Genomic DNA, 19,044 nt, shown 5'->3' with positions numbered 1-19,044 from the left:
TTCTGCTTAACCGGGTTGTGAGAAAAGTACATGTCCTACAGGAGCTGGGAACATTGACTCTAACATGCCACAACTGAATTGAAACATTCAGGCTGTACACACAATTTCCCTTTCCCTGGACAGGATGTAAAAATATTTAATTTGGCAAACATATTAATGTAGACACACATTGTGTGAATGGTGGTCCATTTCTAACACCACTGGCCTTAAATGGGAAAGATAGGTGGTGGCCATCTGAAAAAGAGCTGGGGAGAATCCAAATGCCTGAAAGTAACAGATTAGAGTCATACTGAAGCACAACTGCAACCAGATGTGAAGTACAAGTTTTCCTGCTTCATTTACATCACAACGATAATAAAATTTCAGTGATGAAAGCTAGTTTTATTGTAGCAATTTAAAGTTGTCAGGTTGTCCCTCTCCCCGCCCGGCATTCTGTACAGGTACTACTACCAATTCTAGTTTTTTTAAACATTAGCCTGTAAGATACAGCTTCAAGTCTTTGGCCATTATAAACAGAGGCAAAATCTACCAACATTCCTGTCATAAGCTGAATAGGCATAGGGCTGCTGTTAATGAATACTGTAAGATATTCTCATGTAAAATAGCTGACTATCCACATATTGTTAACCATGTCAGGTTAAATTTTAGAACAAGCTCTTAAACTAGAGTAGACTATTGCTTTGTTGTATTGCTAGCCTTTATGTAAAAGCCTAAGAATTAACAGTACATTAAAACAGTAGATACAAATAACCAGTTCTATATAATAAGACTGATCTCAATTGATCAGCCAGAAGAATGAATCCATATTGAAACAAAAGCAAGGTGGTTAACTTTCAATAGCTTCCAGAAAGCCAAAAATTGGTCATCTTTTGTTACAGCGGTAAAACATACCTCTCAGATAAAGAGGTATAGAAAGAACTTCTAGCTAAGTCAATGTGAATACAATGGCATATTAATTGCCAGGTGAACAATACAGAAATTGTATTAAAAGAAGCTATCTAGGAAGTACATTCTCTCATCTTCTTGTCAGCCTGCTTTAGGGAGATCCACACATTCAACATGTTTGCTCGCAGCTTGGCCCATATGAAGTGGTTATTCAGCCCCATAATCTGTGCAGCAAACTGTGCAGCACCTTCAGGTGAAAGAACTGTAGAACAGGCAAGACCTGTTTAGAAAGAGAGAGAGAGTTCAGCCGTTTCTAGTGATTACATAAAACAGCACCATCAGTGACTCTCAGCTTGTGGAGAAAGTGTGCACCATCTGGAATACAGTGGAGGAAGTCATGGTGAGTAGGGAGAAGATAACAGTTCCTGCTAGTTATTGGCCTTGCTTCTACCTGGTGCATAACAGGCTGTCTTTGGGTGGGGCTCTAAGGCCATTTTATTTTAGAGGGCTTTAAGCTGCAGATGCTTTCTTGGAGAGGGGAGTAAATTGGGCAATAGCATATTTGTATGTATGTAACTGGAATTGTAAGCCACCATGAGGGAAAGGCAGGGCATTAATATCTCAATAAAAAGTAGTTTACATGTACTTAAACATTGAATACAACTGGGAATGGGGGTTAAAAAATTAGGCCAAAGGTTATGGTGGGTTTTGAGAAAATTTCCAGCCATTAGAGATTATTGCAGTATCCTTCAGTCTAATATAAAGGAAGTAAAATCCACTGGGGGATTCTGCACAGCATTAATGTAACATCTTTAGAATGGGAGTCTTTAGGATGTTATAAAAAGATCTGCTTTAGCATTTTGTGTTTCCGCAGCATGGGGGAACACAAGCATTGCCTACCAAAATTGATTTTTTTTCTCACCACCTGCATAAAGGTTTTGTCAGTTTCACAGTTGTGCAAGCTATTTTGTGTGCTGCAGCAGATTCTCTGAGGATTTCCCACTGAGATTCCCTCTTCTTGCAGCTCATACACACGTGATATTGCTGTAAAAAATAGATGAATAAAGTTCGTTTTGCCTAGCGGTCCCGTGCACGAGTAGTTTTTCCTTTTTTGTTTTGAGGGAAACGTCTGCAAAGTTACAGTGACACAATTAGAGATGCTGTAACTTCGCAGATAACCCCTTCAAAACAAAACACATGCACAGGATTGCTAGGCAGAACAAGCTTTATGCATCTACTTTTTACAGTGACATCACGCATGGATGAGCTGCAGAAACCTCCATGGGAAAGGTTCACGGAGAATGTGCTGCAGCACACAAAATGGCAGGCGCAAGTTGTGGAAATGAAAGTAAGAGGTTTGGTTGGGAGAAATAAATCATTCCTGCTTGCTTGTGTTTGCTCAGCCTGGTTGGGGAAAAGGGTTCTAGTTCAGCTATTTTTGAAAAACCTGGCTTGAGAGGAATAAAATGGGCTGAAATTGTTTTGGAGCAGGGAGTTGTGAAAAATTCTTCCCCAAGACACTTTTTATAGCATGCTAAGGACGTTACATTTATGCTGTGCAGTATCCACCACTGTTTTATACTCTTGTCCATCCAAAGATAAAAGTGCAATGTGTATTAATCTGCCACATCCTAGACCTCTGTACAGAATGCTCCATGGGGTCGTAGTGCCCACCTAATTCTGTTTCCCCTCCCCCTGTTCGAATGCAGAAATAAACAAAATAAAGCTGCCCTCACAATTTAGCAGATTGAAGAGCATCCCAGGCAGAGGGCACTCAAGCTTCCTTCCCTTTCAGCCCGCCACCTGCTGGCTGCCGGCAGAAAAGGCAGGGGAGGCAGCAACAGGGCAGGGAAAAGAGGCATCCCAGCAAACAGAAGGGAATCCCTGCAAGGGGACACTTCTTGTCCTCCTCGCCCCATCTGCTGCTCTCCACCAAGCTGAAATATGCAGAGCCTGCTACACTGGCCACAACCCAGCCAACCTTCTTGAAGCCCAGCCTGCCCACCTTCTTCCTCCTCTTCTGCCGCAACACAACTTGGAAGTGTTCAAGATAGACCCCAGGGAGTTCTTTGTTTTACGAAGAATATCACCAAAAGTGATCACACTTTTATCTTTTGTGGAAAAGAGTATAGTTTTATTTGAAGGCATGTGTTTGATGCACCTGATAGAAGAAAGTTCACAGATCCTGAAAAATGGCTTTGTACCTACAGCAGCTAATATCTTATAATTTCAGGCAGTATTGGGTTAGGCAATCACAATTCAAACATTCTCTCTGCAATGGGTACACCCGTTTTTCATTCTCCCCATTCTAAACTATCACATTTTAGAAAACCCAAACTTTCCGTAAGTTTGCTGAACAGGAAGTAAGCAATTGCTCATTAACTTACAGACACCTCCCCCCCCCACACCCTTTCCCCACTGGCAGATTTAGATGGCAAGTTCTGATGTCCTTCAACATCTGTTTCCGTTGTCGCAAGTCCTCCATTCATGAATGGACTCTATTACCACCAGAATGCACTGTATTACCACCAGAACCAGCAAGTAAACTGTGAGTTGAAGAAATCATTAGCTGAAATATATTTAAAAATTATCTTACCACTGGGAAGCCTTAGAGATGACCACACATCCTGAGCACCCCACTCTGCTGAAAGTGGAGGACAGTTGACAACTGGATAGGCAGTGTTGCCAGACATCACAGGCCCCAATCCATTGCTTCTACCAGCCACTGCTACAAATACTGTAGCAACACCATCGCCTAATAATACATACACACAACAGAGTTTCAATGTCACAATACGCAGAAGAAAAACAAGAACTATATCGACTTCCCCCATTTAATGTTTTGTAGTGGCTTTAAAGTACATAGGATATTCCAGGTTTCTTTAACCATAGTCTTATCGGTAACTTCCAACTATTTACCTTCATATTCAGCCTTGATTCTCAGTGTCTCATCTGGCCCTTTATGGGCAGATGTTACTCTTAATTCACAAGGAATGCCATAGCTTCCACATGCCTTTTTAATTTTTTCGCAGTGATCAAGATCAGACGGCGATCCCATGAGCACAACCACTCTGCCTTGGGTCTGTGGTTTCAGCAACAGCTAGTGGAAGGGAAAGTCAGAGGGCAATTTAGAAGTACTTGAGATAGACCCCAGGGAATCCTTTGTTTTATGAAGAATGTCACCAATACCTCAACTCTTTCTGCCACCCATTCAAAGTTTCTCTTCACCATCAGCAGCGCTTCGGGGGTCACTTCTTTGAGATCGCGGTAAGACTGAAAAGCACACAGAAAACCAAGCACTGTAAAAACAGTATGAAAGTCACTTGTTCCAAAATAAAGGAGCAAACAACATATTTCACTGAAAAGCTGAATTTCCCCCTCATTTTATCTGCATCACCGAATGGGTGTCACTCAAGAATAGCAGCACACTTTGCTCCTGGGTCTGTTAAGGCTTTAAAGCTTTCCTCAAGTTTTCCTTGGCATTCAGGTTCTCCCCTACAAATTGAGAATATAGATAAACCATTGGCAGCTGGAAGAACATGGCATCTCCACTTGTTCTACCTGCGTTCTATGGTATCAACTGTAAACAGCTTCACAGTTCCCAATAAATGTGAGATAGGCAAAGAGGCTGGTGGCAAAGTAGCACAGGACAAAAGGTGCTTCCTACAGGTTGTCACTACAGAACTGCAAGGACACTGTCACAGTATAAAATTAAAATGAAACAGGTAATTCTAAAATATACCAGAAACTAATACAGAACCAAGATATTCAAGAACAGAGATAAGGCATCAGGATTTCCCTTTTAGCAATTATCACTTTTAAACTCTACCTCCTAATATAGGAAAAGACCACAACCATCTTTTTAAGCACACAAGTGTTTCCTCTATTTTTTTTTAAAGTACACATGATAATCTAAAATCTAAATATACATAATAAATTATCAGTTCAGCTGAATGAACACATGGCAAGTAAAAAGTCAGAATCTCAGGGGACTTAAACCTAGTAATTGTGGAACGTGCCCACTGTGCTTGTGGCTCGAGGATACAGAATCTGCTTTGCATGCAGAAATGCCCTAGTGTTTAATAACTGACATCTTCAGTTATAGGGATCAGATAGCAGGTGATGCAAAAGACCTCTACCTGAGACTCCAGAGAGCAGCTGTCAATCAGCCTAGACATAACAACCTTGATCGTCCATGGGTTTGACTAAGCGTAAGGCAGCGTGGTGTGTCTAAATGCCTTAAGTGTCTTAGGCTGTTTCCGCCGATCGGTGCGGAAAATGACGCCTGGAGGCGGTAAAGCGCCCGTCTCCAGGCGCTGCCGATTCGCGACGCGTGGACGCGCAGCTGCAGCGCCGCCCAGCCGCCGCTGCTCCAGTTGGCCTAGTCGGCGTATTCGAAGCGCAGCGCTTCTTTTTGAATACGCGCCAGAAGCCGCTAAGTTGCAAACGCGCGTTTCACGGCCCCTCCCGACTCGGCAGACCTTGTTTCCATTTTGCGCCGCGTAATCCGCCGTTAGGCCTGGGGAGACCACGCCAGGCGCGGCGGCCCGGGCCGCCGCGGGACCGTCTGCAAGGACGTCCTGCCCGGGTCGGCCAAAGCGCCGAGCCAACCGCTTCGCCGCCGCAGGAAGCGGCCTTAGTCACAGAACTGAAAGAAGTTTTGAAGAGCCTTGACAGCAAACAAGCTATCTGACCCTGCTTTAATACATGGCTGCTCCATCAAGGCTGCCCACAGGACTGTTCCAAAGCTGATGTAGTTTGAATGAAACCCTGTACACCACGTTTCTTTAACAAGGGGAGGTTTTGTATCCAGTTGTTCAGTAGGGTGAGGTTCTAGCTGAGAAGCTTTTTGGAATACCGATTCAAGTTTAGCAACTGAAAAGCTCAACAGATAACACAAACGCACCTGCTTGTCTTTCTGCTGCTTTCTGTCTCCAGATGGCCACAATCTCCAAGAGTCGTTATCGATGACATCAGCAAGGACAATTTCTTTCGTGGCTATATTAACACCAAACTCAACCTTGAAACCACAAACAATGAGACATTAGCTGAAGCAATTCTCTTCTCAATGTTAAAATAAGCCTTAGTTTTGAAATACCTTTTCCCCGTACCTTCATATCCACCAAAGTACAGTTCTGAGGCTGCCATGCTTTTTCTAGTATTTCAAAAATAGCTTGAGTCGAGTGGGCCATGATATCGACTTCACACTGTCCAATCTCAAGGCCAGCAAACCGGAACTTTGCTTCAATGATTTGCTCCTCAGACCATTGAGGGTCATTTGCTGCATCATCCTAGTAAACAGGCAAGAATTTCATTAGAATTAATTTACATTTTTATCAGGCACCAAATGAAAACAGACTTAAGAGCACACAAAAAAAAAACCACATGGAAGCCGGATGGCTGCATTAAATTGTCATGGATCCAGCCAACATTTTCTTTGCTCAAAAAGAGAAGAAAGGGGCCCTTTTCACCACTGAGATTATACTGGGGATCATGAGATCAGCATGTTTGACAAAGGCTGTAGCATGGAGGAGAATCAGGTGAGACTGACTGAAATTTGTCTATACACAATCCAGTATTTGCAGAAAATATTTCCCAGTTAACATGGTATTTTCTCTTATTACAACTGTACTGAAAAATGCAATAATATTTTCAAGTACACAAACTTCAGTACTAATTTTTAAAATCCATGCATTTGTAGTCAGCTATTTTTAGTTGCATGGGGTCCAAGATCTGTACAAATATCGAAAACAGAGCATCAAATTTTGTTTCTCAAGATGATGCATGCTACTTTAAGTGCTATACTGGATTACTGTAATGTGCCCTACATTGGACTGCCCTTAAAGGCAGAAGCATCAATGCAGTTGCTACATCCTGCACTGTCTTACTTTGGGGAAGGGTACTTTCAAGGATGTAGGTAAGGGGGATTCCTGGGTTCAACCCCCCATTACATGTCCAAAGCTCCGCCCCTGTGGGTTTTTTTGGTATTTTTAGTGTTTTTTCAAGTTTCTGGCCTGTAAGGGGCACAGCTTTTAGGCTAGCAGCACCAGCATTTCAGGGATCTTTTGGGAGACCCTCCTGATGATACCACCCAGGTTTGGTGAAGTTTGGTTCAGGGGGTCCAAAGTTATGAACTCCCAAAGGGGGTGCCCCCATTCACATTGTTCCCAATGGGAGCTAATAGGAGATGGGGACTACACATTTGAGAGTGCACAGCTTTGGCCCCCATGAACCAAACCTCACCAAACCTGGGTGGTATCATCAGGAGAGCCTCCTACTGATGGCACCTACGTTTTGTGAATTTTGGTCCAGGGGGTCCAAAGTTATGGACTCCCAAAGGGGGTGCCCCCTCCCCCATTGTTTCAAATTTGTTGGACATCTTTGAAGTGGGGTGATTCATGTTTAAATAACATCTTCTGTATAAGCATCACTTCACATTTTGTCTCAAAAATGGAACATACAAATGCCAGAGCTGGACAAAAGGGATCCATGTAACAGTGGCTAGGAAGAAAGAAACCAGGGTCTCTTTACTGCTCAACCATACAGAGTAAAAAGTGACTGTATCAATTTGCATTGCATTCTAAAACAAAGCTTTTTCCACCATAACCTAGCATTTGGGATTCTGCTTCATTGGACCTTCCAGTGACTTAGGGAAGAATCCCAAATGTTTTCATGGTTGGCCAGGATATTAACAATCCTCACTGCAATATTCAGTTTTCTATTAAATACCTGATGTGTCAGCAAGTTTGCTTAAACCAAATCCTAACTTTTTATCAAAAGGCTGTATGCCCAGTTTACTACAAAAACCAGTGTCAGATTTAGTTTTCTGAGTTCTGATTTTGACATCAATACAGACAGACAAGCTCAATTTTTCTTTAGCCAAACAGACGCTTCTTGTTAAATACACTGTTCCTTTGGGAGGTTTATCTTGGGAATTAATGTTACCATATTTCTAGTGTGCAAGAATTAACCTTGGGCCGCCATAAAAGGATTTTAATCTCCATTGTGTTAAACAGACAGCCTTTCTCAATATTATCACACAGCCACCATTTCAGCCAAGTCTCATCTACCTTTACGTACCTTATAAAACATCTCAATTTTAGGTGGGTAAAATCGGTAGCCTTCTTTGACACCGGGATTTCTCTTCAGGAAAGAACCTGTTGCAATTCTTCTGCAAACCCATTCAATTGGAATCATTTCACAATGAGCAGATATGAATGCTGTATTGCTATGCTTTCTGACAAAAGCAGTTTTGACCCCTGAAAAGCGACATGTTATAATTCAGTTGCAGCGTTCAATGACCGAACAAAAGATCACCTGTGCTTCCACCACAGAAAAGAATTTAAAAGCTTGAAAAGTAATTTGTGCCTGCACAAACTGAAAAGCAGACTCCGATCAACTGTAAGAAGATACTATTGAAAGTAGCAAATTCAGCCAATATACCAGAGTGATGGGAGAGTTACACTATCGAAGTCTTGAAAGAGAACATTCACTAAGGGGAAATGTCTATGCACCAAGACGTCCATCCATGTCAGGGTTATCAATATTCACAGTACAACAGCAACACAGAATGCTAAGTGCAGAAACTGTCAGATAACGAAGTATTGATAAACTAAGATTTGAGAACTTGGATTTCACATGAATAGGGAAATCTACAAAAAGATATTCTCCTCTTGCAGTTAACTCCTCTTGGAGTAAAAGAGCAAGTTTCCACAGCTTTTTGGAGAGGGTTCAGAGCAATGGAGAAACAAACTTAAGAATCCAGGAATTCATCAAAGCAGCTTAAGAATGATTATCGGTGGCAGGGGTCAGCAACCTGTGGCTCTCCAGATGTTCATGAACTACAATTCCCATCATGCTGGCAGGGGCTGATGGGAATTGTAGTCTATGAACATCTGGAGAGCCACAGGTTGCAGACCCCTGGAGGGTCAGACTAGGATCTAGGAGATTCCGGCTTGAGTTGCAACTCTGACATGGAAGCTCACTGGGTGACCCTGGGCCGGTCACACTCCTCTCAGTCTAATCTAATTCACAGCACTGTTTGAGAACAAAGTAGAGCAAATAATAATATGGGGTGCTGTATGGTTTCCGGGCTGTATGGCCTTGTTCTAGGAGCCGTTTCGCCTGCTAAAGAATGCTGCTAGAATACGGCCATGCAGCCCAGAAACCACACAGCACCCCAGTGATTCCGGCCATGAAAGCCTTTGACAATACAAAGAATAATATGTCTGAGATAGTTTTGGTCCCAAAGTGGGGAACAACTATCTAAGTAAATATTCAAAGTTTCATATTTCTCTTCTCTATGCAACATTCTCTCATTCATCACTGCAAACAGTCACTCATGGCTAAGAGGATTGGGCAGCCCCATTCATGAGCCAGGTGCCTGGCCACTGCCCGCAAAGAGACTTCCTGGCAGTGTGTGGAGGCTCAAAAAGTTTCCCTGCCACTGAGAAGGCTCTTCAGGACCCAATGGACTTATGCTGCCCAAAAAGGTGGCTTAAGTCTGATATACCTGCTGCTGGTGGAATACCGGCAAAGGCCAGAAGGGAGTCGACCAACATTGATTGCTCCCCTGGCCATGCCCCCGGCCTGCCCCCACTATGCTGGCAGCAACATCAGGGGCCCTGAGACAGCATTCAGGGCATGTTCTAGCATTGGGAGTAGGCAGCAGCTGTCACATGCCAGCAGGATCGCCCCTGGCCAGGATAAGAGCTCCAGGGTAGGCAAATCTGCCAGCGTAGTGGTGTGCATTCTCAAAGACAGATTCACCTCCTCCACTCTGGATGGAGCTTACTCCTCTATGCAAGTCAATACAAATACTTGATATCCACTAAAGTCGTTTGTATCCAAATATGTTGATTCCAGGAGATGACCCAGGTAACTGACAAACATCCAAATATCCTATAGCTTTTACAAACAGTAGGTAGTTTTTAAAACAATGCTTCTGTACAGCAGCTTCTTCCCAATGTCTTAGCATTCCCAGGACGTGTGTTAAAGATCATTAATTTTGAAACATTAATATGAGATAACAGCAAGTTTACAACATACGCTGATATCTCCTCTCCTTCCCATTGTTAATATTTCGACTTGCATTTCTTTTTGTTATTGAAGTTATTGCTGAACTTTTTGCTTTTGTGGTTTTGGAGAACACTGTAACAACAGACTGATATTTTAATAATTTAATGAAAACCGAGCCAAACGAGCACATATATCTGGGGAATAGGACAAAGAGCTAGGCAGATTTTTGCCACTGTGGAAAATATTTTCTAGTAGTTAGAATCATTCATGGAAAATATTTTAGTACCGGAGAAAGAGTCCAAAATGTTAATTTTTAGGCTCAGAGCTAAAAAAATGAATCGATTTCTTTATAGGTTAAACCTGTGAAGCTGATGGAGACAAAGGGCAGTTTGGGGCAACTGGGAAGAAAAAAACACACCCTTTGGCTAATAATGACATTTCTAACATGGAGCACAAAGTAACTGACGGGTCTCACGGACGCAGAGCAAAACTCAACAAACCTTGAAAACTGCAAAAATAAATCACACCATTTTGTAGTATAGCAAAAATACCAGTTGAAATCTCATTTCAACATAAACTCACTAACCTTTCAGTAAAATCATATGCATGTATACACAAAGACACAAATTGAGTCCAATAATAAGCATGGTTGGAATTGCAGCCTCTGGCAATATGTTTTCAGCCAGTATCTGCAAAATGGTGATAAACTGGGGACTGTCACCCTCCCCCATGATAAATCTTAAGGTATATGAAGTATTTGCAAGTCATGACATGTAGTAGATATTATGAAACCAGTTTTAGAAAGCCTAGTTCATTACAGACCAATTGATGCCAATCTGACATAACGTATAGAAAGTCCTGTGTACGTAATTTCCTAAAACATTGTGAATTGTGTACGTAGTTCTTGACAGGAAATTTAAAAGGTAAGGTAGCTGCCTGGGGAGAATGGGTGCATGTCTCAGCAGCAACACGAGAGAGGAGGGGAGCATGTGTGAGAGAGACAGACAGACCAATGGAGTGACTGAGTGACAGACTGAAAGAGTACAGGGAACCAACCAAGTATCCTGATTGGTCAACAGAATGTGATGAGAGGGAATATGCTGCAGAGGCTGAGGAGCACTAAAAAGAGAACATGGTAGAAGGGTCCTGAAAATGATGCTTGAGAAATGAATTAGGAATATTCTGAACTCTATAATTCTTAATAATAAGGTTGGTTTCATTTGCATTATTTGAACTGCATTATTTACATAGTAGAACATAGAGATCACTGATACTGGAGATCATAATTATTAATATGTGGTTTATTTTCAAAGAATCACCATGTATCTTATTAGAAACTGTAGTAATCTTAACAATGCTCTTCAATGGTAAAGAGAACATTACTGATCATATCATATGTCTTATAATATGAAATGGGCATTAGCAACCTTTCCAAAATTGAAGGGTAAATTAACTTCAAATGTCAGTATGGCATAGCAGTTAAGAGTGGCGGCCTCTAATCTGGGGAACCAGGTTCAACTCCCCACTCTTCCAAATGAAGCCTGCTGGGTGATTTTGGGCCAGTCACAGTTCTCTCAGAACTCTCTCAGCCCACATGGAGGCAGCCAACGACAAACCACCTCTGAACCTCTCTTGTGTTGAAAGCCCTACGGGGTCGCTGCAAGTCAGTTTGTGACTTTACAGCACTTTCGACACACACAAAGTAATTAATTGGTTACTTTTCCATTGCCAAGCTGTTTTGTCTACATTATCTAAACTAGAAAATTCTACATTGTATCTTTACTGCTGCAAATAGTTTTCCAACAAGTTGATGCTTCCCAGAGCAACTCCGGTTGTCACAACTTACCAGACTCCTGAAGCAACTGGAACACACAGCTTGTTGTTGCATTCGAGATGGCAGCCTTCCCTTCCATGACATCTTTTCTAGCTGCATTTCCAGCAGTTATTTGGTCTTTTGATTGCATCAGAACACATCCTGGGAGACTTGGCAATTCATAAACCTCTTTCGTTTTGCCCTCATTTACTTTTTTGCCAAGCTTTAACTCTAAGGCAGAACAAAAACTGCTTTAAGTTGTTAGGTTCTAAAATCTGTTTTGAGATATCAGAACTATTGAGGAGAATAAGCATAGAGTTAACCAGAATGAAGAACTAAAACTGTAATGCCTTCAATTACATTTTATCCTGAGATATATATCACAGAGACCAATTCAACTGGGGTCTACCAGCCCCAGATGAGAAAACTCACTCACCCTGGAAGTCAGTTTGGTACTGTCCCTACAGGTCGTCCAGACTGATTCTGGTGGGTTTTTCGGGCTGTGTGGCCGTGGTATGGTAGATCTTGTTCCTAACGTTTCGCCTGCATCTGTGGCTGGCATCTTCAGAGGTGTATCACAGAGGGAAGTCTGTTGCACATTGCACACGGTGTCCTAACAGTCTTCCCTCTGTGATACACCTCTGAAGATGCCAGCCACAGATGCAGGCGAAACGTTAGGAACAAGATCCACCAGACCATGGCCACACAGCCCAGAAAACCCACCAGACCCAGTTGAATCCTGCCGTGAAAGCCTTCGACAATACTTCCAGACTGAGTTAAGAACTTTTATTTTTGGAAAGGACTTTGATTTCTATTGATGAACCACAGCACCTGTCATTACAAAGTCTTGGCACATATGATGGTCCACATGTTTCAGCCAGCCAAAAGGCAAGCGTCATCTCGCTCCTCCCCTGCCCTTCTCTAGTGGTATTCAAGGTAGAACTTCATGCTCTTATCCTGTGAAACTCTGATGGTTCATGAACTTTTCTGCTATAGTAACTGTAAAGAACTTTAAAAAGTCCTTTGTATCACACATAAATTGCTCCCAGAATCATTGAAAGGAATGGATTAAGCATTTACACAGTAAGTTAATCAGTTGCAGTACAAGTGGCATACACGTTATGCAAGTAATGCACTACATGCAACACACAATATTTTCTGATAGTAGGCAACTAACAGCCCAATCCAGTTCTCGGGGGGCAGCTGGGGACAGTGTTCCTGCCACATGGCTGTCCTGTCTCCAAAAGGTTTCCAGCTCGAATTTTAAAAAATGCCCCACCTCAGAAGGAGAGGCAGTTAGAAGGGAGGGAAGCCCCACTGCCACTTAAGGAACTTTCTTCACCCAAAAGGGTAGCATAACTCCAAGTCCCAGGGCATGATGTTCATGGCCCAAAACCCCAGGTGGCAGCCGAATAAAGTTGGCTCCACTCTAGGGAATGCCGCAGCCTCTCCAAATTTTGCCACTGCAGAGCTGAAGGGTGACTAGGCACCAACAAAGTTGTTTCTAATACCAGCAGGGGTGCCCCTTACGCCAGGGAGGGGGTTAATACATTGACACGAGCCTTTGCTACTCCCTAAAAGCATTTGCCACCTGCCCCGCTGTGGATTGGGCTGCCCAAGTCTTTGCACAGAGACCTGGATTCAAGTCCAGCACAACAAGATAGTCGTATTTATAATATCTGACAAAGGTGATTTTTCTAGAAAGCTTACACTCTGAAAATCTTGTTAAGTAGTCTGTTAGTTGCTGCTGGACTTGGATCTAGGTCTCCTACTTCAGACCAACACAGCTAAACTCCTGGAACTGTGCACAGAGAGGGACTGATAGATCATTTTGCTTTCATCTTGAATATCGTTTGTAATTAACTACCATTGTTTCCAATTAGAAGTGGAAACTGAATAACTTAAGACTTTCTTTTAAAATGCAATAAATCTACCATGTGTCAGCATTTTAAAACATGGCTGGACTCAACTGACTGCTGTCACACTTCAAACTACAGTGCGTCTTATTTCCGCATTTTTTCTACATTCACCAAACTTTATTTTTATATCTTAAAATGTAACTGTCAATTTATACATTATGCAGAAGCAAACGCAAATATCAATTTAAGAAGTAACCAGTCAATAATGACTCCCTGACAAGAATATATGTATGACTGGAGTATTTGCAGACATGTTTATAGCCACTTTAAAGGATATATGTATTAGTTTACTGTAGCAGAAACAAAACCGGAATACAGTGGCACATTTAAAAACTGAACAGAAAGTCTACTGCAAAATTATCTTTCACAGACTAGGGTCAACTTCATCACAGATTAGGAGGGACTACTAATGGTTCTTTGCTATGCATTCACTTTGTGTAGCAAGTACAAACTCACATAGCCTTAGGGTCATGGGGCAACAAAATGCCAGAAGTATAGGGCAAAATTACATACAACTGAAATTCAAGTAAGAAAGTTACATATACTATTCACTAGTTATGCCAAGCTACTTAATACCTGCAATAGGTGGAAAGTTTAAGTCATTTCAGCCAATAAAGGTGTTAACTGCTCGGAAGTTACTAGTGAGTAGTCTTTTGTTTGAATGAGGAGGAAGAAGAGGCTGCACTGATTCAGACTCTGAGAAGAGCATTCCATTTTGGAAAGCTCACTTCAAAAGAGACTCCCTGACTCAACATTTTACCACCTCACTGCCCCGCTTGAGTAAACGAAGCCTGTGCAAAGAAATGAGGGGAGCTTGGATAGCACAGCAGCCTAATCTTCACAAGGCCTCCAGTCTCTGGCATGCACACGAAGCACACATGAACCTGGAGCCCCTTCCATTCATGCAGAAAAGTGCACTTTCAATCCTGTTCTAGTCCTACAGAAATGTTCAGAAATTAACCCTCCCTTCTATGCCTGCAGAATAGTGTCTTTTCAATCCACTTTCACAATTGTTTTCAAGTGGATTTTGCTATTCCGCACAGTAAAACCCAGCTGCAAAGTGCACTGGAATTGGACTGAAAGTGAATTATTCTGTGTGCACAGAAGGGGCCCAAGCCACACAGGGATTTCTCCACCCGTTCCTTTCATTTAAATCAGGCCTCAGAGTAAAGGATGGGTGGGGGGTTAACTTTTGAACAGTTCTGTAGGAATATAACAGGCCCGGTTAGGATTTGGTTGGGAGACCACCAAGGAATGTCATGGTTGTTAGGCAAAGGAAGGCAACGGCAAACTACCTGTTAGCCCGAGGCACTCTACTGGCTTTGCCGTGTCGCGACTTGAGGATACTTTACACACGCGCACACAACGCTACTGCATTAGAGACAGCGCTTGCCTGCTTGACTATTGAACAGTGCCTATTGCACAAACCCTCCAGGGTCCAGGCCACTCAACCACCCTCTTGGGACTCCACCACATCAACCTTGCCCCGATCAGAGGCAGATGCGTCACTCACCTGGCGGGATCGGAGGCATCGCGGCGGCGGGGACGGCGGCCTGAGGCACCTGGAAAGCACAAAGCGAAGAGTTAAGCACGAGGTAACCTGGGGCTGGTTGTAGTGGCGGCTGCAAAGCTGCGCTGGGGCTGCGTAAGAAGGGCGCGTGGCGGAAGGGGGCGGCGAGGGGAGGGTGGAGAGTCGCGGCCCGGCCGCCAATGGCCACAACCCTCGCTCGGGGGGTTGCAACCCGGAGCGAAACTCCCCTCCCGCCCCCGCCGCTGTTTCCCGCTCCCCCTCCCTTTCACCCTTGCTGAGCAAATCCCGCTGGCTCCTCCAATCTGCTTGCAGCGCCGTCGACGCCCTTGTTCCCTCCCTCCTTCCCTCGACTTTGGAGCCACCGCAGCAGAACTTCGGACTCCTGCAGGAGGAACTTTCGTCCCTCCCCGTGCACGGAGCCTCCAGTCGTCCACCTTTTCTCCTGCAAGCACGCCGGACGCTCTTACTTCTCGTCCCCAAAAAGACGCCCTTGCGCGCCGTTTCCCGCACAACCCCCCCCCCCCTTCACCACTTGGAGAGGGGGGCGCGCCTCCTCCCTAGGGCCGTACCAAATGCGACACGCCCCCCCCCCTCCCCAATTCACTAAGGCCGCTCGGCTAATTTAATACAAGTCTGGGAAGGCGGAACGTACCAATTCGCGAAGGACCAGCTGGAGGGTTAACTTAGCTTCGTTCCAAGTGGCCGCGCAAAAGACGACGCGCGCTTACACAGCCAGCTGGTCTAAAGAGTTTTGCAAGGCGCGCTCTCTCTCTCTCTCCCACCCACCCACCTACCCCGTCAGGGCATGTAAATAAGGCGAGGGGCGTGGGTGCAGAGGGACGCCTCCTCCTTCCCTGCCCCACAGACACAGGCAGCCGCAACAGTAGCAGCAGCAACACGTGCTTTGCTGGGGCAGCATGGAGCTGGAGGGCATCGGCGAGGAGTGCGGCGTCTTCGGCTGCATCGCCGCCGGCGTGTGGCCCTCGGAGCTGGACGTGCCCCATGTGATCACGCTGGGGCTGGTGGGCTTGCAGCACAGGTGAGGAAGGGGTCGCCCGGCTGGTTGCGCACCGGGGGGGTGGGGGCGCCCCTGCATAGGGCCAGCCTGGCGCGCGCGGACTTGGGCGGTCAGGTCGCTCGAATTAAAGGGAGTGGGATTTACTTCCGAGTAAGCCGCTACAGGATAGGTCGCTACTGTAAAGAAACGGCAAGACGGGCCCCCGTGCGTTGGAATAAACCTCACTAGTTAACAGGGGAACTTTTTTTTGCTACAGAAGCGCTAACAGGGCTGGAGGCTGAAAGCAATTTTGCCGGCGGCCTCTTGGAGTAGGTTGCAGATTCAAGTGCCGAAGTAAATTAACTTCTTATCAGCGCAGTTAATTAGATCTTAACTGAGGGTGTGGACACTTCTGGCCGGATACCGGCTCAAAAGTTACAGTGGAGGAAGCTGATTCCCCAGACAAAGTTTGTGTGGGTTTGTATTTAATGCTGCCGATGTCGGATCGCAGATGTCTGGTCTTATGACTGCTCTGTTCAGTGTTGTGTGATCTTATCCATGGCCACACATTTTAAAGTCTAGTTAAGCATCTGGAACACTGTTCCTTCCCCGAAAAGCTAGCAAATACTTTTATGTTCTTGGACAAAGTGGTGAGGAGCCGTTTCACCTAGTGGGAAGAACTATGTACCTGTTGTGTAAGAAGACAACATGCAGCACTCTGAGCCTCCACTGTGAATTCCAGGTGAGTCTGTAAACAGCAGGGTAAAACCCAAAGTCTCAAGCACTGATTAGAATTTATTCCATTTTACATTATTATGAACTGGAGCTTGCTTGCATCTGATGAACTGAGTGCTGACCCCCAGACACTTATGCTGGAATAAATTTTGCTAGTTTCAAAAGTGCCACTGAATTATATTCCATTGCCAGTTGTGACTTTTCACAAGACGTATACTGTAGTTGTACTTGTGTAATCTTTACACCCATTTTCCACCTTCACCTGTATACACCCATGCAATTGGAGGCCATATGCAGACAGACCCTTCTTGTGTAGTTTATGGCACAGTTGCAAAGATGCCTTGTGCTCTGTATGTCAGCATGGTGTAGTGGTGAAGAGCAGGTGGATTCTGGAGAACCTGGTTTGATTCCCCACTCCTCCACCTGAGTGGCAGAGGCTTATCTGGTGGACCAGATGTGTTTCTGCACTCCTACATTTCTGCTGGGTGACCTTGGGCTAGTCACAGTTCTTTGGAACTCTCTCAGCCCCACCTGCCTCACAAGGTGTCTTTTGTGGAAAGAGGAAGGGAAAGGAGCTTGTAAGCCACCTTGAGTTTCTTTACAGGAGAGAAAGGTGGAATATAAATCCAAACTCTTCTTAAGCACAATTCACTGTGCCAAGGTGGGGAGCAGTCAGTTTTTAGATAAATGATTAAAATTATAACAACAACAAAAACACCCTAGACTACTGAGATCTAATATCAGCAGCAATAATACAACCGCACACAAACATGATTGTTATGCTTCAAGCAACACCCGTCCTTTCTGCTATGCCAGAAAGAGGAAAAGTGCAGGAATGGCTTTATCCCATACTTGTCCATCTAATCAGTGGGGCTGCGTTGTGTAAACAGTGTCTGTGCTCTGGACTGTATGCTGTTTATATAGACCTGTGCTCCAGAACAGGTAACAGTGTTAGCCTGATGCAGCAAAACATAATAGGAGTCCAATGACACTTCAAAATCAAGAAATGTGTTCCAGTATAAGCTTTCATGCATAAAAGCTCACTTCATCTAATATGTAACTTCTTGTGACAGCGGGAATTTATTGGATTGATGGTTTTAAATTCACAATACAGTGTCTGTAAGCCTCCATCTAGGTGCGAATGACTTGCAAATCTTTCTGTAACTGCTTATTGCATCTGCTTATCTTGACTTGATTTTCTGTTAATCTATCAAAATGCAATTAAGGGCGGCCCTCACTCAGTCAGAGCGAACTTATTTCCCTTAATTCTGTCTTCCCTGCCCTTCTGTTAGAATATGAAAGGACAGATCTGCATCTGATGGAGTTAACTGCTCCCAAAGGATTATGCTGAAATAGGTTTTGTTAGGCTACAATCAGAGTTCCTTGGAGTAAATCCCAGTGAATGAAATGGACCTGCCTTAAGCTCACAGCCTTTAATGTGCCATTGGATTCCTATCTGACCTGTATTGGTTTCTTTCCTCCCTCCAGTTTCCATGTTGTAAATAGCTTTTCATTAGATATGAATGACCACTGATTTCCCACTGTGCTGCTCACTGAAATAGGAGTAGTAGATTAGGGGTGAAAAGCTACTAGTACTCAAAGCAGCAACAGAAAAACCTTGGGACAAAAAGTTCATGTTCTCTGACTATAAGCTTCTGAACACTGCATTTCTGTGCATACATACTTGGGAGTAAAGCCTATTAACCTCAGTGGGACTGCTTTTGCATACAGATGCATTGAACTATAGCACACATTTTTTTTGTTATTTTTCTAGTAAAGACCATTTTGGATAATCTAAGACGGGGTGTCCAACTCTGGCGCTTCAGATGTTCATGGACTACAATTCCCATCAGCCCCTGCTGGCATGGCCAATGAACATCTGAAGCACCAGAGTTGGACACCCCTGATCTAAGACTTTTGTGTTCTTAAGACCGTGGCTCTTCCCATTTTATATGTGTGTTAAACAGCAGGCTCTTTTATTTTATTTTTTGCCTTCCACCTGAAGCACCCTATACCTTAATTGCAGGTCCACTGTAGCTCAGCCTGAGGTTGCCTAATCTCTTCCTGTCCCTCCTTCCCGTTTACTCATGTTAATCCTTAACCCTGCATTGTCTATTTAATGCAGGTGGTGTGTCAATTGTGCAGG

The 19,044-nt window shown here is 44.0% G+C and overlaps 2 protein-coding genes across 7 annotated transcripts in view; one reads left to right on the top strand and one right to left on the bottom strand.

Annotated features, from left to right (window-relative positions):
• Positions 1–360: 360 nt before the first annotated feature.
• Positions 361–19,044, bottom strand: part of PAICS (phosphoribosylaminoimidazole carboxylase and phosphoribosylaminoimidazolesuccinocarboxamide synthase) — a 56,583-nt gene continuing 37,899 nt past the window's right edge. For 3 of the 6 annotated variants that reach the window (XM_048508880.1, XM_048508882.1, XM_048508881.1), the window contains 9 exons: positions 15,149–15,197; positions 11,750–11,947; positions 7,966–8,144; positions 5,997–6,176; positions 5,792–5,905; positions 4,075–4,158; positions 3,805–3,985; positions 3,482–3,640; positions 361–1,165 (listed from right to left, as the gene is read on the bottom strand). In XM_048508880.1, the coding sequence (XP_048364837.1) occupies positions 999–1,165; positions 3,482–3,640; positions 3,805–3,985; positions 4,075–4,158; positions 5,792–5,905; positions 5,997–6,176; positions 7,966–8,144; positions 11,750–11,947; positions 15,149–15,197 (1,311 nt within the window). In that variant the 3' untranslated portion in view covers positions 361–998. Of the gene's footprint in view, positions 1,166–3,481; positions 3,641–3,804; positions 3,986–4,074; positions 4,159–5,791; positions 5,906–5,996; positions 6,177–7,965; positions 8,145–11,749; positions 11,948–15,148; positions 15,198–15,600; positions 15,715–15,818; positions 15,956–19,044 lie in introns of those variants that run through there. The other 3 variants (XM_048508883.1, XM_048508884.1, XM_048508886.1) reach the window with 3 other exon arrangements.
• The window catches only part of PPAT (phosphoribosyl pyrophosphate amidotransferase), a 58,028-nt gene continuing 54,964 nt past the window's right edge, over positions 15,981–19,044 (top strand). Inside the window, exon 1 of the mRNA XM_048508889.1 lies at positions 15,981–16,205. Coding sequence (XP_048364846.1) covers positions 16,084–16,205 — 122 coding nt within the window. The 5' untranslated portion in view covers positions 15,981–16,083. The remainder of the gene's footprint in view (positions 16,206–19,044) is intronic.

Source organism: Sphaerodactylus townsendi, linkage group LG10 (assembly GCF_021028975.2).
Source record: "Sphaerodactylus townsendi isolate TG3544 linkage group LG10, MPM_Stown_v2.3, whole genome shotgun sequence".
In the NCBI taxonomy this organism is placed as follows: Eukaryota; Metazoa; Chordata; class Lepidosauria; order Squamata; family Sphaerodactylidae; genus Sphaerodactylus; species Sphaerodactylus townsendi.
This window is presented reverse-complemented; position numbering and strand designations above follow the sequence as displayed.